Here is a 27,766-nt window from a genome sequence, read left to right on the forward strand (position 1 = left end):
AGGCTGCACATTACGGAATGATGTGTGGCTGCATATAGATATATGGACCCGCATAGGTACCCTCATATTGGTGCACATTTAAGATTGGTCAGCGTCTACAGACATCTACAGCATATGTTTGCAAACTATATTGCAGATTTCAGCCTGTTTTTGACCTGTGGATATTGCAAACACCTTGGGCAATCCCTTGCACCAGAGCTCTGTGCAGGCCAGTAATTGCTCTACACCAAAGTGGTCCAACCATGTTTTTATAAAGCTGACTTCATGCACATGGACGCAATCATGCTACAACAGAAAAATAACCTTCTCCAAACTATTCACACAAGGTTAGAAGTAACAGTTGTCTAAAATGTGTTTGTATGCTGTGGCAATATCACTACTACAAAGTACATTACTACAACTACTAAGTTGGTGGAAGAGTCTTGTGTCACACCAACAGCACTTCAGCCTTCATGCTGTTTGACAAATGAGGCTTTTAGATTCCATGACAAAATTAAAAAGCCAATTCACGTATACGTTACAGATCCTAATCCCTTTGTATGTGGTGTCATTATGCTTGTTTCCCTGGTAAACCCAGGCAAACCGTCTCCAAGAATGCGGCTCATGGTTTGTTTATGTTGAACTTTTAACTCCAATTCATGCTGCACAATTACCATTGGCAAATAAAGCATATAGATTTATAATACCTGTCATCCTATCTGTATAGGTGTGTACAGCATGAAGGGAGAGGTTTGATGCATTATCATGTCTTCAGGAGAGTATTTCAGTAATCTTTATACGTTAAGGAAAATAATTCTAAATCTATGAATCTATAATTTAGTAATATAGTATTATGAAGATATTGGAAGTTGATAAACAGTAATACTGCCATGTGCCAAGTTTGGAGACCATATGTGAAATTAAATTCAAAGTTACAAAGTTAAAATGTGTATATAAAGCCAATATTACTAATTGAATATGTATCAAAACATGTTATAATAGGCCTGCAGTGCAGAATTTTTAGGTTATATTTGCTTTTATGCTGTCAGATTGACCTGTTGATTTTGATATAGTTTTTTTTTTTTTTTTTTTTTTTTAAACATTCTTTATTTAAAATTTTTGTAAAACAAAATACAGACCCAGCATGAGACAAAAGATATTATATCAGCCAGTAGTAAGCGAATGATACAAGTATCCATGAACAAATCAACAAAAAATAAAGAGTCAGTCATAACAATGAAACATTGAACAAATATAATCCACATAACTCAAAAAATCGTTTGCAGAAGGAGATAAAGGAAATCCAATGATAACATAGATTATGTTTTGAAGCACAACAAAATAACATATGCTTGGGGGGGTGGCTATGTACCTAGGAAAAAAGGCAGTGGAGTATGAAGAAAGCACAGGATCCCGCGGAGAGGCTCTCCCTGTCAGTACATGTGAAATACATAAGAGTATACCCAAGAGTCAGATTGAGGAAATCAGGTCTCTGTATTCGGTAGTGAGGAGAAATTGTGATAGTGTCTTACTTCCTGTTGGAGAGTGACAGTACTAAGGCACCAGCTCTCATTGCTGTGAAAGCATTTTCACTCATTCAATATTACAAGAGGCAGTTGTGCTGATGAACAGTATATCTGATCCAGCGTTTTCACCTCCAATCATCAATCCATATTATCCAGCATGCTCAAGCGATAACAGTTGGCTAAGTAGCACGGTAGATTGTGTCGCTACACTGGATGGATGCTACGACCCTCTTCCCCCACCGCTCTCACCCAGAAAAGGCTCTTTTTTGTCCTTCCTATTTCTATATGATTCCGTATACAAAGCAAATAGGTGTTTTTTCTTGGTCAGTGGTTGACCAGGGAGCCAAGAAATTGTTCTTGCTCAGGGGTTCTTTTGTATCTCTGGCTAGCACTACTGGGTAGCATGGATAGGAACTGACTCAAAGGTTGCATAAAATATTCATTAGTGCCTATTTTAAAGGGCTGAATTGCTTGTTTGCCACAAAGTAGAAATATTTGTTTAAATTAACAGCATTGTTTCCTCTCCACAATTACAGTATATTATATCTATACCTTTTAGAAGCCCGATTACCAAGGAACAAAACTTGTTCCCACTTATAAATACGGTGTTAAAAGAATGACAACCCGGATACTTAAAGTGTTTTTAGGTCACGCTTTTATTATAATGCTCCTATCAATCAGCTGTGATGCCACCGCTGCAACTTCTGCCCCCACTCCTCCCTACCTCCATAGCCTCAGTCCTACAGAGACTTGGAATGACTGCTAACAAAACTTGAACAAAATGTACATTCGGCTATATTGTATGCACACCATATGTTTTATTTCACCTATGACCTGTACCCTATTGGTTGTTGTGAGCAAAATGTATTTATATTTCAAAATATATTTTTAGTTGTGTATATAGTATGAGGAAATAGTTGATAAAACTTGTGTTAGTTTTATTGTTTGTGTCTATTAAAGCAATTTCTTGTAACTTCCTTCTTTAAAAGACCAAAAATGAAAGAAGTGAGGAAAATTCCCTGTTGGACAATTATCACAGTGATCAATGGTCCAAAATAGAACAAAATAGCTTTTTTCCTTACTTGTGTCCCACTGACAATGCTCACCAAAACAAATAGAAAGATGCCAACTTAGCCGAGGATAACTCCCCACTCTATGCAAAAATTTTAATCTTAGATATGTTTTAGCACATACCGTTTAGGAAATAAAACATTATACATGTTTGCATATGATAACGCACAGTTAATTTTACATTTAGTTGTTGAATATCAGTAGGTTGATATCAGGCATGTGGAGAAACCGTACAATATTTCTATGGAAATAGGTAAAGCAAGAAAGTAAAGGCTGTTATATGGCTACAACAAATGTTAAGATGGTGGCATGTCTGTAATGGGTTTATCCAATTACTGACACCTTTTTGCCCTTTTGTCATAATTATGTTGTATTATATGTAAAAAAGGGAATTATATTATATCTGTTGCATCAAACATGGGACAAGGGCAAACAAATAATAAAAAGGAATATGTACTGTTTATGGAGACCCTGTCTGTCAAACACATACAGAAGGATTTCAACATTTATATATCCACAGTAGAACAGTGGAATTATTGCAGTTAGTAATTCAGTTAGTCGCCTTCAAGAAAGTCGTTCCTTTAGGAAACTGGAGCTTCTCTTCAGTTCATTTTGGGACGAATGGGGGTTGTCTGCTTTTATTGAAACTTTGTCCTCCTAATTAAAGTTCATAGGGCACTCTTTGAGCGGTAAAAACTGTGTATTCCACAGTGGAAGTTAATGGCTTCTTCCTCTGTGGCATTTTTATGTGAGTTCCATTGGCGGGTATCTAAAGAACAGCCAGCCAGGCTTTAGCTGATAATTGCATGATGCACTACCAGTTGGGCCCATTTTCATAGTCTATTATCTAGTTTGGGCAAAAAGCCTTAGGATATTGAAGTCTGAGCAATAAACCTGTTAAAGCATTCCTCCATGTGCCTTTGGTTTCTAGTTGCCTCATGGAATTCGCTTTCTTAGGGTATTGAGTACATAGAGACAGAACTCGTAGGCTTGCACCAGGCAAACTTTTATTTAGGGATTGGTCCTGGAGGGTTGGGGCCGGGGGGAGGGGGGTGTTAAAGTCAACCCATCAGAATTCTGCCACAGAGAAAAATCAAGACAGAAAATTATACTGTCTGACACTTGGAGTTGTAGTTCTTCTGATATTAACAATACCTAAAGCTTTGGGAACAAACCCAGTGCCCCTTTTTAGGATGCTGCAGTGAAAACAGGATCACTTAAGCAGAGTTAGGAAAAACTTGATTGAAAAACTTGGTTGATTAAAGTTCCTCTTCTAATAAGTCTTGCTGCTTTGTTTTCTTGAAGTTTGATATCTAAGCACAGAATTTTTTTTTGCATGCTGTCCAGCCAGGGGAACACAACAATGTACACTTATATTTACTGTATAAATGAGTTTTATCAAAACTCTTTGAAGATAACCCTGTTAGTCCTTTCACGTTAATAGCTTGTTCAGTTATTAGGAGATTAATATTGCTGGGATGTAAAACATTTACATTGTGTTTATTTTAGCCTGAATAGAAGTATATGCTGCCTTCTTTCTGGAAAGGTTCTCAGTTTGCATTATATTTTAACATTGCTTAAGTCAAACACCTCTGTGACCTCTCTCACTCAATGGAAAAGTTTTTAAATTTGTCAACAAAAAATTCCTCCCGGTTACCCCAAGAACATCTTTATATAAACTTTCCATCTTATGCAGCTGCCCTTTAAGCCCTGATGAAGGGAGCACCCAGGACCCATTGAAACTTGTTTTTTCATATTGTGGGGATTAGCTTAAAAACGCACTTGCCGCAGAGAGGTATCCCAGATTGCTTGTTCCAATTTAAGGTGCTTTGCACGCTTTTATTTGTAAAAACTCCATCACAAACAAAGAAAATATGTGGGTTTCCCCCCTCCCCAGCAGCGGATCAATGTCATGACAAAAAAAGAAAAGCAAAATTTTGCCTCCTGGTTCTGGTCTAATTTGGGAGACCTCCCAGCTCACAGGCTGCACATAGCCTGTCCCCCTGAGCCACCTGGCCTCAGGCTCCCCCTGATTCAAAGGCCTGCTTCCTTTTTATTATTATTGGCCAAGTGCTTCAGGGCCATTTTCAAATTCTGGCCTGGAAAACGGAGAAGTGCCTGGCCCACCCATTCCTTAAAGGACATTCCGGGCCTGGATCCTAAATTACCACAATTACCAATAGCCTTCACCTGCCCTTTAATCCATTTTCCAGGGAAGATTGACATTTATGTCAAATACCCCCTGAATTTGACTTGTGTGTGTGTATATATATATATATATATATATATATATAAATATATATGTATACATGATTTTCATTCAAACTTTGGGGACCTTAAAACTATTTAAAGGCTTGCTTCTCATTATCCATTAATATTTCAACTGTATAATTAGCTGTTCCTTGGATCAGCTTTTGTGATGTATATATGCAGCCTTCAGCTCTGACATATAATACCACATTAAAGTATATGCTAAGCCAAACATATTTTTTTATTTCTTTCTTTGTTGGTTAAAGAGTTCTCTGAACTTTCTGTCTGGTAAATTTTTTTAGCCACCTATGAATACCAGTAAAACCTAGCAGTAGTTTTAATCCTTCCCCACTTTATAGAGAATTTAGATCTAAAATCAAGCACGACTCTAGTTCGTGAAAAAGCAGTTTAGGGACAAGGGGTTTAATAACTGTTCATGAAACCTTTTATTTGGTAATACTATTTATAGTAAATTAATTCACAGCGTCAGCTTAACCACAAAGTCAAATCAAGGTGGCTGACCTTGGGAACAGGTGACACAAAACAAAGAACAAATAAACCACCATAAAAACAGCAATTGTTTAAAGACTAATGGTGCCAGTTTGTTGTAGATAAATTTGTACATTGTGCACCATTCAGACAAAGAGATTTAAGTGCTGAATATGGCATTATGCAAAATATACTCTGAATATTTGTTTAAAGGGAAAATAAAACCGGAACCTTAACATCTCCGCATTTGATAAATTGGCAGTTCAACCAAACAAAGCAAAAGTCAGAAAAAATCCTGAACCCGAACAACCTTAGATTTTACTAGTGATAGAATTTGGGTGGGCTGGTTGGCAGTCCATAGATCCGCACAGCCCAGTATGGGGGCTTCTATGAGGTATGCAGTGGCCTCATACCTCATAGAAGGTCTTTGGTAAAACAAAGTCTTTGACTGGTTGCATTGTTGACAGTTAAGCCACTGGACGATTATTGGCTTTGCTGTAAACAAGGAGGCCAATAAACCAATATGAATGAATAAAAAAGCATTGTCTGACTTTGGGAATTCCTGGAGATCCCTGGGTGACATTATTGATGATAAAAGGTCATATTATGGTAAATAATGATGTAACCCATACTATTATTCTCTAAAAATAATTCTATCAGATTTTTGTTATGCTTATTAAGCAAATGTAACCTATTGAAACACAAAGCAGATAACTGTGAAAGTTTATTTTTAATTTTTACATAACTTTGGAATTCATAAATCCCCTGCTATAAAAGACAGCACAGACTTATCTTTTTGGCATGCCATGTCTAATGTCTCTTTGCCATTGACACTTCCGGAAGTATCAAATTCCTTTTGTCCCCCGCTATGTTTTTGTGTATGTCACCACAGGTTTTCAGTACCCTTCTCCACTCTTTCCAAAGTTAAACATAAAATAAAAAGCAGTCTTTAGCTCTAAAAAGAACCCCTCTTGTTTCCATTTATATTATATAGTCAGGAAGAGGTCATTATTGCAATCATTTAGTTGTAGGATGGTTCATATCACATCGAAGAAAAAAAAGCTGGTAATGTAGAACAGAGGCCAGGGCGCCTTTGATGTGACATGGGAATAGAGCAGCTGAAAAAGCTGATTAGATACAGTTTATGTACAGAGAATGCAGTAAATACCACAATAAGTCACCCATCAGGAAATAACTTTAACAATGATGTTCAGTCTGTTATCCTGTATATTAGGGCTGTGCAAAGAGCAGGATTTTTTTATTTTTTTTTATCATACTCATTTGTTTGGATCCTTGAAGACTACTCATTTTATTGAAGTAGAAGTATAGTCTATGTGCATGATCTTTGTTTTAAAAGTAAACATTTAATTTAGTACAAAGTATTCTAAGAACACCAAAGGTTATCAGTACAGGCAGCTTTCAGAAGCAGTGCATCTGGATGATAGCTATGTCTGAATCTTTGGATGAATCCACCTGACAAAGTCAATGAGCCATTCCCTTGTGTGTGTGTGTGTGTAAATTTCAGATTTAACTACAAACATCTTAAAACAAAATGCTTTGACAAAATCACTAAAAAAGTATGCAGGTTGGGCGTGTTGTCCTTCGTCAGGATATTGGCATGTATTATTAATTATTATTAAAAAGGATTTATATAGCGCCAACATATTACGCAGCGCTGTACATTAAATAGGGATTGCAAATGACAGACTAATACAGACAGTGATATAGGAGGAGAGGACCCTGTCCTAAAGAGCTTACAGTCTAGTAGGTGGGGGAATGTCACACACAATAGGAGGGGAGATATGTAGTGGTGGGAAATAGTGAAGGTTTCAAAAGACAGAAGAAGACGGGTAGGCAAGTTTGAAAAGATGGGTTTTGAACACTCTTTTAAATGGACAGAAATTAGGAGAAAGCTGAATAGGATGAGGAAGAACATTCCAGAGAGTTGGGGCAGCTCTAGAGAAGTCTTGGAGCCGTGCATGTGATGAGGTTATGAGTGAGGAAGTCATTAGTAGGTCTTTGGAGGAGCGAAGAGAGCGGCTGGGGGAGTATTATATAAGTTAGAAATATAAGTGGGACAATAACTGTGGAGGGATTTGAAGGCAAAGGAGAGAACTACAAAGAGATGCAGCAGAAGAGGAGCAGAGGGAAGTTTGGCTGCAGAATTCATAATAGATTGTAGAGGAGAGAGTCGGGTTAGTGGAATACCAGAGAGAAGGATGTTACAGTAGTCCAGATGAGAGATGATAAGAGCGTGTACAAGGAGTTTGGTGATCTCAGGGGACAGGTAGGGGTGGATTTTGGAGATGTTGCGTAGGTGAAAGTGATAGGACCTGGAAATGACACACCTGGTGACACCAAGACAACGTGCCTGAGGGGAGGGAAGAATAACAGTGTTGTTAACAGTTGGATATGTGTCGGGGAGATTTGGAATTTGAGGGGGGATGATGATGAGTTCTGTTTTATCCAGGTTGGGTTTCAGTAATCGGTCAGACATCCATGTTGGGATGGCTGACAGGCAGCATGAGACCTTATCCAGGACTGAGGGAGACAGGTCAGGGGTGGACAGATACAAAAGAAGCTGATATCAGTGCTTCTCCAGTGACCTACTATTAGACATGTAACCCTACCAACTACAGCTCCAAGGCTATAAAGTGCATTATGACTAAAAAAAATCCTGGATGAATCAGAATCTGCCTTTAACTTAATGTAGTCCTGCATCTCATTCACTCCTAATATAGTCAAAAAATGCAAGAATATAACTCTGAGAATAAAGGTAGGCATTAAACTTCAGCATGTTTTCATTCTCATTTGTGTCAGGATTCACTAGAAGATACTAATATTTACTTTTGATCTTTTCTTACAGACTGCCTGTTCAAAGTGTGTCCTATGAACAGGTATTCCGCTCAGAAACAATTCTGGAAAGCCAAACAGGCAAAACAAGGGAACAACACAGAAGCTGCACTTCTGAAGAAACTTCAGGTGAATTGCTGGAATTCTGTTTTAAAGCAAATCTACATTTAAGAGACTTCAGTTAGTGACCATTTCTTCTTAAATTTCTGTTTATCTGGCTGAAATACTGATCCATTAACTTTAAACACAAGTTAAAAGATTATTAAGTTAGAATGTTGTGTTGCCAAAAAGTATTCTGGAAGACACTGTTTGCTGCCCAGCAATAAATGTATAAAGCATCTTAGAAGGGATTTGATGCATTATGATATTACTATATTGGGTCAAAAATCAATTAAATATTTAGGTTTTAGTGAATTTGCATTGAAGTCTGTAGCTGTAACTGCTATATCAAAATTTATGGAGAGGTGGAGGCCACCTGTGGGAACATAACCAACTTAACAAATAAAATAAAAATATGTGGTTTTTACGCAAACTGATGTTTTGAAAAAAGGTGGTGGTGGGGTCAAATTGTAGCAGATATGAGTTCATCAGAACCCCGACTTTGCATAATATTGCAGAAGGGAGCAAAAAAAAAAATAGAGAGAGGGAGAAGGGTTTAATACTGCCCACCTGTTCCTGATGTTGTTGACTTTAAATTGATATCTTTCTTCCGCGGAAGTATGGGCTTTATCCTTTTTCTTCACTGCCAGTCTAGCATTTTATTTCATCTGAGGATGGACCAGATATCCTGTGTACAACCACACTAAATCAGCAAACCAAAACTCCAACATGAATAAGTTTTGCACTATTTTGGAAGCCCATATCACGTTTGCAATGACTGTCATCAAAAGTTCAAATTAGGCTGCAATAGCTTTTGTTACCGCTTGTCATTACATGGGAGCACCCCCACACCACACCACCAAACTCCCTATATTTCTGATTATAGGTCCCCTTTAAAATTAGTGGTATTATCAAAATCATTATTACCAAATTGACCAAATTTGACATGAGTCAAGTTTCGCTTTTATCAACTCAGTACTGCAAGCCATAAATTCCTCATCACTTTGCTCTCTTTTGCTCTTTTAGACATGGGTCCCCATATACCAGTGTCAATGATACAATAATATATGTAGCACTCACCGGCATAGAAACATCTGAATTTCTATGTGTCTCCTCTGGTTGAGAACAAACAGGCTCAGTCTATCTTTTTAGTCTAGGAGCATTACCATTGGGTAGTTTTCTCCCAATGGGCATCTCAACAAACTTCCAGGCCCCATGACAGTCTGTGGCCTCCAGGCTGACCAAAAGCCCAAGCCCTGGCCAGAATAGCATCTAAGTCTCCAGATCTCTGAGTCTGCAGATATTTATGCCAATTTCTGGACGGACTTTGCTGGGCACCAATCCCAGCGATTTGGTACTTGATAAACAATCTTCGTCCGGGATTCTTCCTCCTATGTACCAGGGGCCTTTCTGGCTCAGGAGGAGGCAACCGTTTACTGGGCAAGGAGAGTCAGTACTTTATCTCTAGTATTTCCAGAAACTTCTAGCTTTTATGAAATTCTTGAACTAGGGGCGGCGTTATTCCTTTCCCGTAAAACATAGTGCAAACGTATCTCCGTAGGATGTGCTGGGAATAAAGAAACAATACGCAAACAGCCTCAATGTGCCTTTTAAATGCATGTGAAATGCAAAACATAAATATTTTCCTCTGAGACCGGGAAATAGGGTCTAGTAACAGGGTAATGTATATGACATACGAGGAAGACGCCAGGGCCTGGGAGGAAGCCTCCTCGAGGTGTGACTCACAATACGTCTTCACTGTGCCAGGCGAGCCGGAGTTCACAGCCTCCTTGTGTGGGTGTCGTGACATTTTCCACGCCGTCCTCTCTTCTCATTTCTCTGTCAGCTTGTCTCAGTTTTATCTTTCGTTTTTTATCAACAAATACACTGAAATCCATAAGTTTAAATATTGTTACACAGACACCTCGCCTCTCTTGCTCATTCATGAAGGAGCAGAGTGCAAAATGATCAAATTGAGGAAGAAGCAAACTCAGAGTGTCTGCAGAAACTGAGAGTCAACAGAATGTGTTGTATTTTCTGCATTTATGTGCAATAAGTAGGCCCTTTGAAATACATGGTATATGCACAAAGTTATATTGTATATTTAGGTATATATAAACCAACAAATCTATGTTTTAGGAGGTTTGGAATCATACATTTCTTTACATTTGCCTGGACTTAAATATAACACTGTATAAAGTACACAACTTAATGCACCTCCGTAGTCAACGATGTATCATTAAATGTCTTTTTTAATGCAAGCCTTTTGGAGCTGGAGTGTGAAAAGAACAGAATAAGCAGTTAATAATCTCTGTCCCAATTCCAATAGTTCCATTATATTGGCTCATCTTTGTTATACAGAGAAGATCTTTAATACAACATTCAATGTTGAATATTGATCATTTTTTGGTACCAACCTTACTAAATTTTGGAGCATGTAGCACCCCCTTAGTTATATTTCTAGCTGCTTCTTCATAATCAATAGCCCAAAGTACAAAATGGTCATCTGTTGGATGGAGGAAAGGTCACCCACCTGGTGGGATTTTTCAAAGGGAGGATCATGCAAAAACAATGAAAGGGAAATGAACAATAAATATAATCCTAAATAATAAGGATCACATCCTTATACGCCAGTTTTCCTGATGATAAACACACGACTTCCTGACAATTTTGAAAGGATAAAGTACTTTTTGATTATGTTACTAAGTGCTGATATTTGTTCAGTCTATTAGGGCAGCTCATAGTTCATCTAATCTCATACTATTACTGTACTAATAACATGAGATATTACTAATAGGGCCAGGATCTGAGATGAATCGCCACCAATCGTGGACACTGATTGTCCCTAGAGTAAACATGCACTAATAAAAGTATCACTTGCCTGGCTGTCATGTTAGTTTGGTAGCTTCTGAGATTTTTTACACGCTGACCCAGAACCAATATGAATATCAGGAGTTCTGACTGTGATTTTCCTAATGATTTTTCCAGTGACTCAGAAAGTATTGAAGGCTGAGACAGCCAGGCAACTAACAAGAAGGAGATTAAAAGTGGCGGCTAAGTATTTGCCTTATTACAGGTTTTCTCTGTCTCTGGGGCTACAGAAACCATCCAGTCATTAGTCATGTACACACACTAGATGAACATCTCCAATGAAAACATTGTATGTGTAAAGCAGTCCACCTGCAATGTTTAGTGACCATTATAAGACCAACTAGGGGGGACCGCTGTCATTTCCTATAGCAGGGGATGCAGTAGGGTGCTTCCCATCCTCCCAAATCCATGCTTTATAGAACTCACACAGTGCTGTGTGGCAGAAATTGACAAATCATAAAGTATAACAGAAATCTAATGTCTGTTTGCAGCTCTATGAGAAGAGAAAAATGTGAAATGACAGGTGTTTCTCAGACCAAAGAATTATCATTTTTTTGAAAATAAACATGTATGTTTAAGAAAAATTGAAAATTCCTTTCTCTTCTCCTTCCTTTCTGTATCTTCATCTTCCACCCTCCCTATGATTAATTAAATATAATACTATTATCCAGTGTAATTATTGATTACATGGGCTCTGTTTTTCCAGCACGCTGCAGAACTTGAACAGAAACAGAACGAGTCGGAGAACAAAAAGCTTCTGGGAGAGATTGTAAAATACAGCAATGTTATACAGGTAGGTTAAGCACACAGGAGTACAAAACATTGCTGCCCCATCTCTGTCTGATTGGTAGTTCTGTGAATATTAGCTCAAGGAACAAAGTGCAGCACCCTATACCAACCAGAATTCAGAATCTAGACATGTACAAAATGGACTGTTTTGGAGTGTTTTCTGTGGGTACAGCTCTTTGCGTTGGTCCTGATGCAGTTTTATAAAATGATCCCATGGGCCTTTGCTGTTACCTCCATCCTCCATGTTTACCTAACTCACATGCCCTCTTTGGTGGTAGCCTTGGTCAGCGCTCTTCTCTCCTGAGATACCTTAACTGTGGTGATACATCCAAACTAACTCTACGTTGTGACTTTTCTGTTTTCAGCTGCTGCACATTAAGAGTAACAAATACCTCACAGTCAACAAGCGGCTGCCGGCGCTGCTGGAGAAGAATGCCATGCGAGTGTCCCTTGATGCTGCCGGTAATGAAGGCTCCTGGTTCTACATTCAGCCATTCTGGAAGCTGAGGAGCGAGGGAGATAATGTGAGTGTTTAAGAATTCAGATTTACTGATCCCAGAAAGCAAAGTTTGCCAATTTTACAAATTTGTTCCACACACACACACTTACATACACACACACATACACCACATATATATATATATATATATATATATATATATATATATATATATATATATATATATATATATATATTTATATATATATATATATACTTTACCCTATCAGAGCACATTGGTGAATAACTGTCAATAGAGTTTCTCTAAAAGTGTCACGGAACTAAGCCTTTATGTTGTAGATGCAACATCATATAGTACAGCCATTCTCAACCAGGGTTTCCTTGGAACCCTAGGGTTCCTCCAAAGGTTCCCAGGAGTTCCTTCACCTGGGATTGCTTGACCTACCAATTATTGATGCCTGTCTAGTTTCAGAGCCAATGCCACATGACATGCCAGCTGGAGGACACCAGAGACTGTTTTTGCAGTTTGTAAAGGTGCCATTCCAATGACCAATGTATAGTGCAAACATGTAGCAGTATTTCCCATGAATTGGTTTTAGCAGTGGATAACTGAGGCTAAAATTATTTCAAGATCTGTTTTGAAGTGGCTTCTTCTGTAACTTGACATCCTTGCAATAGTAGGTAAAGGACCCCATGAGGTTCTCTAAAAATATGGCTGAAAGGAAGTATTTTTATCTATCCAGTTCCCCATGTCCCTTAAATCCTCTCTGTTCCACCAGTACTGTTGGTTGTGGACCATTCCAGGACTGAGATGCCAGGGCCTTTCCTCCCACCATATACTGTGGATCCTTCCTCCAAGACATACATTACTTCTGTAGCAATAAAGGGGTCGGTGGAGGGAATCAAAGTACTGTAGGGGACACAGACATCTAACATTTCACACAGACTTCAGAGGCTGCAGCACTAAGGGGAGTTTGGTGACACAAGCTTCTTTACTGATTGGTGAAATGGTGGCATTAAACAGTGTTGCAGTTTCACTGTCTGGTCTGCTGATAGGTGACCCTTCTACAAAGCTGCATGTAATCCATTATTATGGAAAAATGTGACCCCAGTGGTTTTTCCAATACTTCCTGTCACTGAGACACAAGTGTATGCGTTAGCACAAGGAAACTGCAATCATTTCTAGATATGCCACACTCATTTAATAATGTTTTTGTCTGTGTTCCTGTTGGAGAGATTTTCCGTTTTCTGAAGCTCTAACCCTTACCTACTGTAACTAGAAATAAACCATTTTGGCTGAAATTTAAAAACACAGATTTATTAAAAGTAAAGCTGATTAGTCTGAAAGTTTTTTTGGAGTAACTATTGGACCATTTTTTCATTCCTGATTCTCTTTTTGTCTTATATGCAGGTGGTTGTAGGTGATAAGGTGGTTCTAATGCCAGTAAATGCTGGGCAGCCTCTTCATGCCAGTAATATAGAACTCCTGGATAACCCCGGCTGTAAGGAGGTAATGTAATCCAATTCTGCATGGAGTCTCTGTGATTAGATACACTTGGTATGCATATTAAAATCTTTGCGTGTTTGTTGCAGGTGAATGCTGTAAATTGTAACACAAGCTGGAAAGTTACATTGTTTATGAAGTTCAGTGACTATCGGGAAGACGTTCTGAAAGGGGTGAGTTTCTAAGCTAAAAAAATAAAGTTTGCAGAGTCCCCTTGGACCGGAAATCCTTGGGACCTATGACGTCATAATGGGACACAAATTCATCATCAGGTTGACCCCCCCCACCCTACTGATAGACTTTCTTTTGGCCACTAGCACTTGTTTTTTCCCTGCGGTAATAAAGCAAACAGCTTATTGTGCATAAAATGTTGCTTTGTGACATCTCTGTATTTGGAAGCTGCTTAAAAAGATATAACAATTGAGAGCCATAGCATGATTTTAGATCATGTGATCAGCGACAACTAACCCACCTGATCACATGGATTGCTGCTGCCTCAGCTGTCACTGTGCCTGCACAAAAAACAAACACTTTGACAGATGCAGATAATGTGATACACTGACTATTAAAATGGAAAAAAAAACATGTTAAAGACACAAATAAATGCATATTTTGATTCATTAATTTATCATTAAATGTATTTTTGTACAAGCAATATAAGCACCTGAATCACATCTGATACCAGCCCTGTGCAATGCATATAGACTGAATTAGTCTTGGTGTTACTGTCAACCTAACCATTCCATTTTGCCTGCAGCAAAATTTGTCCTGGGCCTCTAGGCATCAATGGCTTGTGGTAATGAAAGGCTTGACTGAATGGACTTTGGCCCAGCAGCAGTGTTTGCTGGACAGGATTATCAGTTGAGCAAGGGTGTTTAAATGAAGGATTTACTTTAGCCAGGCCCATGTTGGTACCACTGTATTCTGCAGACTCTTTGAAATATAAAAGCATGTGATCCAGAAAACACAACACATGAAAAGGAAAATGAGGTCAACAAAAGTATGAACTATATACATGAAATGTAAGGAAACAGTGGCTCTCCTTTGCCATGCATAAATCATTGAACCAGAAGAGAGGATCTGTATCTGCAGCTGATCTCTTTATCAGCAGGCCTGGGGTGTCCCTTCCCTGTCAGTGTTGTGATTATGAAATCTACCTGCAGCTTGTGACATGAAAAGAATGTGCAGGGCGTCTCCGTGAGTAATGGAGTTGCCACAGCAACTATGTCACCAAAGTATAAACTTCGTAGAAGGAGCCCATGATGGCTGATCAGGGCTTGTCCAGCACCTCCAGGCAAAAGTCTTTTAATTGGAGGGTCTGGATAGAAAAATCAGTTGCAATATTCTCACACCCTGATGCGCTTTTTTATTTTTTTTTTTATTTAAATATTCTACATTCTTTGTACTTTTTCAGCTTTTCATGTTTTGGATGTTCTTTTACCCACCTCCCTTTTTCCCTCCTTTGTACATATAGACTGCCCTTCCTTTTGAAAGCAGCATTCCAGGACCTTGTAATTCTTTGTTATTATGTACTGGTGTTTTTTTTTAACAAGTTGTTGTTTTTATTGCATGTAGAGCAACAGCAACAAATTTACCTAATCACAACTTAAACTCACCTTTTGTTCTTCATCATTCATCCACTCAGAGTAGGGTTGCTAACATTTCTGGGGAATACCATCCTGGTCCTCACATTTATTACATTAGTAACCCTAGCCAAGAGTATAAAAGAGGGGAAGAGGGGAATGGTTTAAATATCTGTTGGGGGTTCTACCCGGGGTGTCCCAATGGGTAGATTTCATATCTGTAGACACAAAAGGAAGTAAGAAGGAATATCTCTAAAGTGAAAGAAATACCCTCTTAGACAATTACCCCAGGAGCAGGTGTCCCTATTAAAAGATTTGCCTCACTTCCTGTCCTCCTGACAAGATTCCAATCTTCAGTTCCTGTGACATTGGCCACCAGGATAAAAAGTGAGGTTGATTCTCCCCTGTGGACAAGGACGACTCTAAAATAATGACCGTGGTTCTCCACCCTCACCTATCTATCTACTTAAGTATGACTTTAGATAACGTGTTTGTAATTCATGTTAGAAGAGTACATGGTGTAGCTTAAAGGCCTCTTTAAAACATAACTAAGCATTGTCTGTTTTCTTTCTACAGGGTGATGTTGTCAGGTTATTTCATGCAGAACAAGAGAAATTTCTGACCTGTGATGAATATAAAAAAAAGCAACATATCTTTCTCCGTACCACTCTACGTCAGTCTGCCACATCGGCGACCAGCTCCAAAGCCTTATGGGAAATTGAGGTAATCATTTTGTTTTTTTCCATACTTAGAGCACTGAAATGAATGGAGAGCTTAGTTCAGGCAGAAAGTTTAAAGAGTGGACTAAAGATTTTAGTTTGCATGTAAAAGTTTCCTGTAAAAGGGTCAGTATGACTGGCTTTGTTTTATTTTATCTGTTAGAAAAACATTGTAACTGATATCTATAGAGAATCAGAATATGCAGAATATTCATAGTTGATTCTCATTGCATAGCTTGCACTTTTTCTTGTCTTGTGTTGATTGGATGACCGCATCTCTTCTTTGTGCTAATCTTGCAGGTCGTGCATCACGATCCGTGCCGAGGAGGAGCCGGGCAGTGGAACAGCCTTTTTCGGTTTAAACACTTGGCTACTGGAAATTACCTAGCTGCAGAGGTGAGACATTTGTTAAATTCCAGCTCCAACCTGAACTTACTTGGTTTTAGTTAGGGCCAGAAGTAAATATTTAACATTTTCAAAAGCTTGTATTACTTAGTAGCACTTATGTGCTACCCCAAACCTTCCATCCCTGGCAGGCTGCTAAAGATAAGGACCACTACCCTCTGTGTGAGAGCAGCGGTCTTTGTCCATCTGCACAGTCACAGCTACTGTCAGCAGGGAACATAAATGGATTTCAAATGCAGGTCAGTTGATTCCTATGTACCTACAATGGTGCTGGGTGGATGGCTGTTCTAAACATGCGTTTGACCTGTGACATTGGTGACATTTTATTACTGAAGCATTCCTTATGTATCAGCTACTGAAGGATCAGTTTTATTGCCTTGTCTTCCAGTTTCTTCAGAAATGTGGAAAGTTTTTCAATGTCACCCAAACTGCAAAGTGTTGCCTCAGCATGCTGGCTGTGCCCTGACATATCTGGACTCGGGCCAAGCCAAGCCGAGTGCTCAGTGTTACGCCTTGTGTTGCTCTTTCATTCGCATGCAAAGTTTGCCTCCGCTGTGCTGCGTCTTTATATCCAGTACTATAACGGAAGCCAAATCCCTAGGAACAAATTAATTACCATTTACCTTTGGCTTTCTGAAACACATCTGCCTGTCCCTGTTTATCAGGTATAGATGATTCTTAATAATGTTCTGTTTTAAGGTTTCTCACAGTGCAGATCACAGCAGGCTTGGAGAAAAAGAATGTGGGATTTACATGTCAGACCTCACATTCATTTAAGGTGAAAAAGTAGAGTTTTCCTTTCTGTGGCCACTAAGCATACATTGCAAGAGGATTTATTAGTACAGTATATTTCTATGTAAACATGATGTTGGTTTATGGTTATGTAAAAGAGCATAGATTTACAGACTGATATGTAACGGTTTGTGAGACTTTCTAGGAAAAAAAAATCAGCAGCGTTGTATTGTGAACCAAGCTGTGGATCACATACCTAAAAAGAATTACTAATATTTTGTTTATGTAAAACTATTTTTATTTGTTTAGGTAAATTATTTACATATTTGTAGTTCAAAATTACAGTATATGAAGCTGGTTTCTAGATGTGAACCCAAAGGCTGGCCAAGAGATTGCAATAAACTTACTGCTTCCTCATGCCAGTGAACAGGTACCTTGGGGGAGGTGCTACAAGTAGATTTTACCTGCATCATCCCCTTAGAGTATGAATGGGGGTGGCACTGGAGGGGTTCAGTACTACAGATTACCCCCTGCTGTCGAATCTGCAGACGCTGCTTCTTTTGGAACCAACACTGCAATCTGAGTGACCAAGCGGCTGGCATCATGCAAGGTCTTCACTAGCCTAATAGTATGACATTTAGTTAGCTAAAACATTCAGTACCATAAACAATTTCCATATAGTTTCCTTTCTAAATAATATCTTTGTTTTCACTTGTTTTCGTGCTGCTGATGTCCTGGTATATTTTAGTTGGAGGTATTCATAAGATATTTACATGGAGAAGGAACACTTTTTATGCAGCTCTATTAATATCAGGATTAAGTAGTTTCTTTTCCTTGTCAGTAATGTTGACCCAGCAGGAATTGCAAGGTCACTAGGACAAAGAGGCAGTCACTGCATGTGTATGAGTTTTATTTGCCGGTGTCACCTGTGCTGTCACGCTCCATGGCAATCATAATCACGCTTATCGTTCCTAAGCTGCCAGTTTTGTGGTTCATGTAAAAATTGAAATTTGGTAAAAAAAAAAAATATATATATATATATATATATATATATATATATATATATATATATATATATATCAATGGCTAAGACATTTCAAGAGATTTATGAGAAAACCACAAGAAATAATTTCTGAGTCAGTAGGTGTAAACCCTAACTGAATGACCTTTACTTTGCTAAAGCATTGCATGTGCTAAAAAACGGTTTCCATTGTTAAAGTGTACGTTTGAGTAGGGAAGGGGTTGAAGCAGAACTAAACCGGCAATACTAACCTGTGCCCGTCCATTGCAGAATGCTGCCATCTTTGTCCTTTTCTTCCTGAAAGAATATCGCCAGTTTGATTGGCCTGCCTGGGAGGAGGTTTCTCCCCCACAGGGGAATTTCAATCATTTCCGGCACTTGTAAGGGAAATCATGATTGCCGGGTATATCTGGCAACCACCCTCAGTGACATTTGACATCTGGGCTACAATCAGGCAGCTTGGCACAGTAATTGCAGGAGGGACATCGTCTGTTCATTTCTGCAATAAACATCTGCCTGATCTCCAATTATTCAAAGTGGGACTTTCAGGAGAATAACTCCCCAACTTCTACTGTGAACACTGTCACCGAAACAGAAAGTGTGGGAAATCCAGCATTTTTTAAAATTATGGGAAATCTTTTATTAGAGAAACTTGTTCCGGAGACAGCTGTCTAAGAAATGTATTCCCCTCGCTATAGGAAATTTCCACTAAAGTTTTGTTTTTGGCAAAAAATGACCCAATGGGGTTTTTTTTTAAATGTTCCTACTCTATCCAAAACTATAGGTTTAGTCTGATCATGCTTTTTAATAGTGATGAGTGCAGTAGCTGTGAGAAGTCTCCTGAGAATGACAACAGTGGCCTGTGTTTTGTAGATCATACCAGAAGGTTTTAGAGTGACAACACAGGGGCACATTTAGGTGACAGGGAAATGGTGTTGTCAGCAAAAGGAAGTATATCTCCATAGCAGGTTCACCAAGGATTATTTTATGAAAGTTTCAGATTTTAAAATATTGAAAATGAATGTTGAATTTACATGAACACATGATGCCTATATGAGATACATATTGATGAAAAGCAAAATAATTGAAAATATCACATTGAGGGCCTCGTCCAATGCTCTGTAAAGAGCTAAATAGAAGCGTCAGGCAAAGCTCTGCAAGAGAGCAAAGAATTCAGCTGTGTAAGAAAGTGTTTGTGGAATAGGTGTTTAAACAGTGTGTATGGCCTCATACAGGGTGCCTAAATTCTAAGTTATTATTCCTTGTCCAGGTCCTTCATTACCACAAAGCTGATATGTAGTTTTTGTAGTTGTGTTGCTCCCTCTAGTGCTGAAAGACAAGAATACAACCACAGAAAATACATTTTTTTGTGGTAAAATTGGAATTTTCCTTTCTTGAACTCTAGCTGGTTTTGGTAAACATATAACACTTACTTATTATAACAATACTTATTTTTTCCCCTAATAATTATAGTTTGAAAACTCTAAGATCAAGTATTCATCCTAATTACTTGATTCCATTTTTTATAAAGACCAGGCTACACTTGAGTGTATGGTGGGATTGGGAGACACAGAAAGCATCCAATTTAAGTGCCTAATTTAATGATTACTATACAGGGAGTCAGTTATTTGGAGGGGAATCTTACTCATCTCATCTGTACCAAGATTGAAAACATGTGCCATATAATAGCAAGTTTGTAAAGAAATCTAAGTGTGCTGGATCACTCAGGTTCTCCAATGACAGTCTATTTGATCCAGTTTTGGAGAACCTTAAAAAATCAGGTCCAATATTTGTGTGTGTATGTCTCTGTCTCTGTCTCTCTCTCTCTCTCTCTCTCTCTCTCTCTCTCTCTATAAATATATATAGAGAGAGGGAGAGAGCGAGCTTTTAATTTTAGAAGGGCTTTAATATTGACCTTGAAATTCCTTATTTGTTCTTTGCGAATTGACAAATGTACTTGAAAGGTAAGTAGGGTAGAGTCAATGTACTTTTATGCACTTGAAGGTTATTATATAGACATGGGTGAAGGTACAGATAAATGGCCAGCATGCAAAGTGTTAATTCTTTGTAAGTAATTACATTCTGTAATGTGCTGTAGCTTTATTTGTGTTTGTGATCATACAGAGGGACAGAGCCGCTTTGTGGGCTGGCAGTAGGGGAATATTATAGTACCAAATGTAAACCTTGGCTTTTATCAGGTTGACCAGGGGACATGTACCTATGGGCATGTGATTTTCACCATAGTGTACCTTAGTAAGAAGCTGAAAACTAATGATCATTCACTTTGAACTAACACTTTGCAGTGTGCTTCTTAACACATGCGCCCATGTCTACTTACCAGCATCCAAGTAAATTAAAGTACATTCACCCATCTCAATTCACCCAGAATGCATTAGCCAGCACTTTTCATCAAATTCGCTATACTAGTTCAGTGTTCTCCCCAGCCCCTTTTAGCTGGGCGCACCACCCTGCACTTTTCAGCAACCACCCGGCTGTTTTTGGGTGGTTACTGAAGAGTTTGGTCACAAATCAGGGCCTTCCACCCACCTACAATTTCTTTCCACCCAGCTTAAAAAAAATTCTGGGTTGAGCACTGTAGTTGAATATCACTGAACTCCTAGGGTTGGGTTGGTTTGGAAAATTATTAGCCATATAGGTAATGCTTTGTGGGTGTCAGTCTGATATTTCACTGCAAAGATTAAGATTGGAGAAGGGGAACAGCAGAATTATGCCACTGTATGTTTGCATCATGACTTACATTTGAATTATTTACGTATGTGCAACATAAAAGTAGAAATATGGGTACAATTAAAAATTTTCATGTGTATTGCACACTGTGACTACCAGTAACACGGCTGCTTTGACAGTTTTATAAGCAATAGTAAATCTGTTATTTTCCTGCTTCTGTTTCCACTTTTCCAGGTGGCCAGACTGTTCAACAAAGTATGTGACAGTTTCAGTTTTTGAAACCATGAAATACTATTGTGCTGATCACAATGATCAGATTTATTATATGGCATAAAAATATTTAACAAAAAAAAAGAAAAGCTCCATTTTTAATGTACATACTACAAATCCCTTTAAGATTACCCTGTCTGCTGGGTGACAACACTGCAATTTTCACTCCATTTCACTCCACAATGAACATTGTTGTCTCCCTGTTTCAGGTACTTTATGGGCAAATTATGGGCTCAATTAACAGCATTAACTGGTAATAAATCTATGTTACAGGGGGGACCAAAAAGTTCTCTAAAAATGACAATGACAGACTGCATCATATTTTGTCATTGTCATTTTGTTTTATTTCATAATTGCAACTTATTGTTTAGCCAAGTTTATTTAAACCATATTGTGTTTTCTGGCCTTCTATCTACATTGACAATAAAGTGGCTAAATGGTTAGCATGCCAGCTCTTCAGTGCTGGGGATCTTGGGTTTTTTTTCTATTTGCTTATGGTTTGTATGCTTTCACTTTTTTAATTCTAGTTATGTGCCACAACCCAGAAGTATACATCTACATTTATTGGTAACTGGCTATACTGGTCAGTGCCAGAAAATCCTATGGTAGAGAAGGACCTGGCAATCTACTTTTTTTTTATCAGTAACCTGTCATGAAAACCCAATGATTATCTAAAAACTCAATTATAAAACACAAAAAACTAGCAGAACAGGTCCTCATGCAGGTAATGCAGACAGACATTGGTCATGTGAACAGAGGTTCCACTAGATGGCAGCATTTACCAGTTTATTTTCTGCCCCAAGCTGCAAGGAGCTGAGTCCTCTGCATGTTAACAAGCACTATTATTTATAGAGCCCATCTAAATAAGAAGTGTGCAGTTGACAGTTCCCAGTAGGTTTCCTATAACACCGTGTTAAATATAATACACCCATGGCCTGCATCCAGTTTTCCCAGGACAGATTTGTTTGCATCAGAAAAATGTTACTTTTTCAAGTTCTACACTATGATTAGGATCTGGATAGGTGGCATGCACCACATTCTAGGGACCAAGAACATTTCCTTCCCTTTAAAATCACCATTGCTGATTCACAACCCCTGCACGTGCTGAGCACCTGCAGGGGTTTGTGTAACAAACAGCTGCCTGCTCTCTGCTACTGATCACTGAAACCTGTTTAAACCATTACATGTTAGTGTCACATCAATCATCATTTTTGGAATGGTCTGATATTTAATACAGTTTAATGAACATTTGCCCAAAACCATTATTAATTCGACCAAATTGCATGTTATTTGCATTTTGGGCAATTGCATTTAAAGGGTTACCAAATAATCAATATAAAAAAACAATCTGAATATAAACCCGGGTACCTTTTTATAACTAAAAAACAGGAAAATCTGAATTGACTATTAACCTAGAGCATAAAACGCCATCTCTGCTAACGTTATCAGTAATTACCAGAAATGCCAATACATTTTATAGAAATGGTGTGTTATTTTTTTAAAATATTTAATAAAAAGGAGAAAGAATAAAAAATCGCATGGGCTCAGTCTCTTTATCTTTTGTCCTCCCTTTTACACATTAAAGTGTTTTTCACTTTTGAGTTGGTTATAATGAGTCATTTTCTCTTAAATGATCTTTTGTTCTTTATTGTTGGCCACTAGTTGATGGCACTGTCTCTCCATATAAACTGTGTTACAAACTCCAATAATATCAAGTTTGTTATACACTTTACATAAGGGCACAGTGCCATCTATTGGCTTGAACTGAAAATAAAGATTCTTTTTCTAATAGCATTTTCAGCCCAAAAAAAAATCTTGGTTCATACTCGAGTAAATACAGTAATTTCCAGATTTAATAAACCCCTAAATTACATTAGATTTAAGTAGGTTGGGTCTGTATGGAGAAATGGACAGACCCCAGAAAAGACTGCCAAATAGGGTAACATTTTGTAAAGTAGAAAAATATGGTAGAATCAGGATTTACAACTGCAGGGACACATGTTATGGTAACATACAACTACATGCATTGAATATAGTCTGTAGAATTTGGCCGCTTTCAGGTTTTTAGTTGAATCAAGTAGAAAAAATATTCTACCAGACACAAATTCTATTTGAATGTCCCACACTGTACAGTGAATTTACACAGTAGAATTGTCCCTTTTCATGTAGAATTCAGGTAAAATAAAGCCTTATAACCCTAGGGAGGTGTCTTACAGCAATGTCCCACTGTGTATGATGTGTGTAAAAACCAATGATGGATGTAGCCAACAGTGGGCCCCTCTGCCAAACACACTTTGCACTTCCCTGTGTTTGCCCTTGGTAAAAACTCTCTCAGTGCTCACAATGGACATTATACAGGGGGAAAGAAGCCTTCTGATTGACTGGCATAGTAAATATTGTGTATGGATCTGTAAATCTCTCTATCATATATTATTATGGTAGCCACCCCTTGTATATGTAAAATTTATTATAATAAAGATAAGAAAGAGGGGGGTAATAGGCTAAAGATAATAGGTGTATTTTCAAAAGGCAAGCAAAATAACAGTGTACAGAGATTCAACTATTTTATCTAAAGCCCACTGCAACGTCATGGGATGTGGACTTCTTAACTATACTACTAGAACATGATCTACTGTGGAATGTCTTGTAACCCGCTGCGCTTCGCCTTATTGGCTTCTTCAGGGTGGTGTGTGTGTGTGTAAGATGTGGTTACTCTAAATGGTTTTAAGAAATTACTTAAGGTTGGTATGTGCAAAAATAGGTATATATAAATAAATACAGTCTAACAAAAATAATTATGCTAGAAACTCATACATAGTAAGTGACAATACTGTATATAAGCTATACTCTGGTTACCACATAGTAAAGAAAGAAAGCAAAAACTTAGATACATTATTAGTAACCATATACACAAATATGATTTATCGATTGTTATGGTTTCAATGGGAGTTTTCTTTTGTAAACTGAGAGAATAAAAAAGTCAGATTTCTCTAAAAGTTGAATTTGGCATTGCAGATTGCATTTGATTCAATTTATCCTCATAATTAAATGTTTGTGTCAAACATTACTAAGCTAAATATTCAATGCTCAGTCCTAGTCATTTCTCTTCTGAGCTGCAGGCAGGTATGAGAGACACAGCTCAATGTATAATAATGCATCATTTGTGCCCTGTGACCGGCATTGTTCTGCAGTAACTCGCAGTAACGTGCGCTATGTGCATTCAGTATACTGTGGGGCTGTTTATTTTGAATGGCACCCAATGCACCCTTACAACTGTTCTGCATTGCAGAGTACATAGCACACACTACACAACAACAGCTGTGGTTAGAATTTAAGGTCAAATGAATGGACTGCTTTACTGCATTGTTTACAAAACATGGGTACCGTTTCTGTTTTATATCAATGTTAATAAATATAAATTACACACATTTTAAATTTATAGTTTTCTGAAATGCAAGCAGTGAAAGCAAATTATTAACCTCCTAAATTCCATACCCAGCAGAGTTCAGGCATGGGGTCCAATTTATTAAAGCTCTTCGAGTCTGAAGAGGATACACTTTCATCAGTGAAGCTGGGTGATCCTACAAACCTGGAATGGATTTCTTAAAAGTAATTTGCTATTTGTTAGCAAATGTTTTTAATCCTGTACCAGATTTATTCCGGGTTTGCTGGATCACATAGCTTCACCAATGAAAGTGTATCCTCTCCAGCCTTGGAGAGCTTTATTAAATCAGGCCCATGGAGAGCAGGAGCAGCACATGAAGCCAGAACAATGCAGGTCAGCCTTAAAGTGAACCTGTCCTGCATGAGATATGGGAGCTGCCATCAACTGTGTTTTAAAATACTACTTGTCTGTCTGGTATACTGAGTCATGTTTGTCTTGCTGCCCTGGTCATTAGCCTGCAAAAAAGGCCCAAAAAATCAGAACTTCAACAAGTCCTCCTCAAAACAAGTCCTATCTCCTGTAAAGTTTCTTTTAGGCCGATCATATAGAAAAAGACAAAAGCCCCCGTAAATGCACTGCAATAAGAAGAATAAATTGCTATTAAGAAGCCGGTATTGTCTGCTGTATACACACTCCATGAATGACCTTCTCTCCCAGGGATAAGGATGACACAGAACAAATGGAAGCACAGATGATACAGAATGGGGAGGATTACTCACACATTTCTGTATTCGTTAAGAAACAAGACTTCATCGTTCCTTTGTCTTATATCTCATGGAGGCCTCCACTGTGCCTTGAGTGTTTGGAGACACTTCTATTCCTCCAGTGAATTGCCAGGCAATGACAATATAAAAGCTTCATGTCCATGCTAATAATACATCTTTGTTGCTTTTATTGTCAGGATGAAGTAAATTCAAACTCAATCACACAAAATCCATATAATCTTTTGTAAAAATAAGTAATTTTCAACATTTATGTATGTGTCTGTAATTATTGTGATCATTGGAGATCCTTGTTCAGGAACTTCCTGTTATAGGATGACAACATTATTTCCCTTCTTCCCAAATGTATTACAGTATTGTCACATTACAGTATGTCAGGGACTTCTGATTCATGGACTTCACTTCAACACACATTAATCACATTAGGCATTGTTTACTGTTGTCACCTTCAGGGAAATCTGACCCAAGAATATATGCTGGATTTAGAGCGCATGATACAAACAGCTGAAATCATATGAAGTAGTGCACCAGACAAACTACTTTCTTTGGTATGAATAGAGTGTGGAAGTGTTAGAACCCCTTGTAAGGTTCTATAGCTGCAGTGTTCTCCCCAGACCCTTTTAGCCGGGCGCACCACCCGGCACATTTCAGTAACCACTTGGCTGTTTTTGGGTAGTTACTGATGAGTTGGGTCACAATACAGGGGCTGCCACCCGCCTAAAATTTCTTCCCACCCAGCTTAAAATAATTTCTGGGTTGAGCACTGAGCTGTCTGTGTTTTCATTAGGAGAGCCCCCCCACTGAGACAAAACACAATACAATAATGGTAAAATCCCACTCTTGATGGGGTCATTGGTAGAGGTGTCCCCAACACCCCAACACAAGATCCCACCTCCAGTCCTGTGCTGGCAACTTTCTTGCCAGTTTGGATTTGCCATTTTCTATCCATAATATGAAGGTTGGAAACCCTGTTAGGTTTTTATTTTTGTCTGTATATCCAAGGGGGAAATTTTACCAGAGCAAAAAGTTAAGTCATTTCAAGTTACCCCCAGTTATATCCAAAGAAAAATGTTTGGTCTTTAGCTATACTTTTAGGGTCTATTTATAAACCATTAAATCTTAAATCTTCCTGGTAGGAAATCTTCTAGGTTCATGTATTTCAATGGTAGTAATTGATTCTCCATCAAAGAATGTTTCAATGAATGTCAGATTCACTACTTTGTATATAGACCCTAATAGTAAAGCTAAAGGCCAAACCTTTTTCTTGGGATAGAAAAGGGATACAACTGGAGGCATCTTGAAATTTGGGGCCTTTCCCATCACCAACTACATTTAGACCCCTTTGCCAGGAAGATTGTTTTGTTTATTTTTTTTTTTCTATTTGTGTAGTTCAAATATTTTGTCTGTTTCAGATCAACCCAGATTATCGGGATGTCAATGATGGCAAAGTTACAGTAAGTATCCAATTTGGTTTAAACATTGTTTTAAGGCATGTAAAAATGTAATTGGAGGGTGTGTAAAAGGGCAATTTCGAAATGTTGTCTGGGTGTGAAAGGGGATCACAACCCGGATTCTCAACACTGAATGTTGTCAATGTCACCACGGCAGTGTTCTCCCCAGCCCCTTTTAGTTGGGCGCACCCCCCGGAACTTTACAGTAACCACCAGGCTGTTTTTGGGTGGCTACTGGAAAATTGATTCACAATAGAGAAGCCACCACCCGTCCACAGCTTCTTCCCACCCAGCTATCTGGGGCTATAGTATCCGGTTGTTGACTTGACACAACAGAGGGGCAGAGAGCCTGGGGAAGGAGAAGACCTTGTGATTGGTCACAGTAAAGAAAAGGAAAAGTGCAAAGTGAAATAGATGGCAGCAAAGCAGATCAAGAGGGAATAAAGTTTTGGGCGGCCTGAGTGGAGTGTAGATTTGTCTCTCAATTCCACAGCGTCACTGCCAACGTTTTGATAAGCCCACCTACCTTTCTCAAGGAAAATTCAAAATGATGGTTTAGAAATACAGACAGATTATTAAATCTGTCCCAAGACTGGAGAAGATAGTCTACCATGGGAGAACCTGGGGTATCCAGCAAACCTGTAATGGATTTCTTAAAAATAATTTGCTATTATTTGGCAAATATTTTTAATCCTAGACCAGATTCATTCCAGGTTTGCTGGACCACCCAGGATTACCCATTATAATCTATCTCCTCCAGTCTTGGAGAGCTTTAATAAATCAGGCCCAATATATTGCTGTAAGTTCCTTTTTTGTTCCAGTGACAACTAATTACCCCT

General features: G+C 38.4%; 1 protein-coding gene across 2 annotated transcripts in view; it reads left to right on the forward strand.

The window, feature by feature from the left end:
• Positions 1-27,766, forward strand: part of ITPR2 (inositol 1,4,5-trisphosphate receptor type 2) — a 180,647-nt gene that overhangs the window by 31,384 nt on the left and 121,497 nt on the right. The window contains exons 3-10 of one of the 2 annotated variants that reach the window (XM_072400134.1): positions 8,182-8,297; positions 11,845-11,931; positions 12,293-12,451; positions 13,799-13,897; positions 13,981-14,064; positions 16,051-16,197; positions 16,494-16,589; positions 26,889-26,930. In XM_072400134.1, the coding sequence (XP_072256235.1) occupies positions 8,182-8,297; positions 11,845-11,931; positions 12,293-12,451; positions 13,799-13,897; positions 13,981-14,064; positions 16,051-16,197; positions 16,494-16,589; positions 26,889-26,930 (830 nt within the window). The remainder of the gene's footprint in view (positions 1-8,181; positions 8,298-11,844; positions 11,932-12,292; positions 12,452-13,798; positions 13,898-13,980; positions 14,065-16,050; positions 16,198-16,493; positions 16,590-26,888; positions 26,931-27,766) is intronic. The other variant, XM_072400135.1, reaches the window with a different exon arrangement.

The sequence above is a fragment of the Pyxicephalus adspersus genome, chromosome 2 (assembly GCF_032062135.1).
Source record: "Pyxicephalus adspersus chromosome 2, UCB_Pads_2.0, whole genome shotgun sequence".
In the NCBI taxonomy this organism is placed as follows: domain Eukaryota; kingdom Metazoa; phylum Chordata; class Amphibia; order Anura; family Pyxicephalidae; genus Pyxicephalus; species Pyxicephalus adspersus.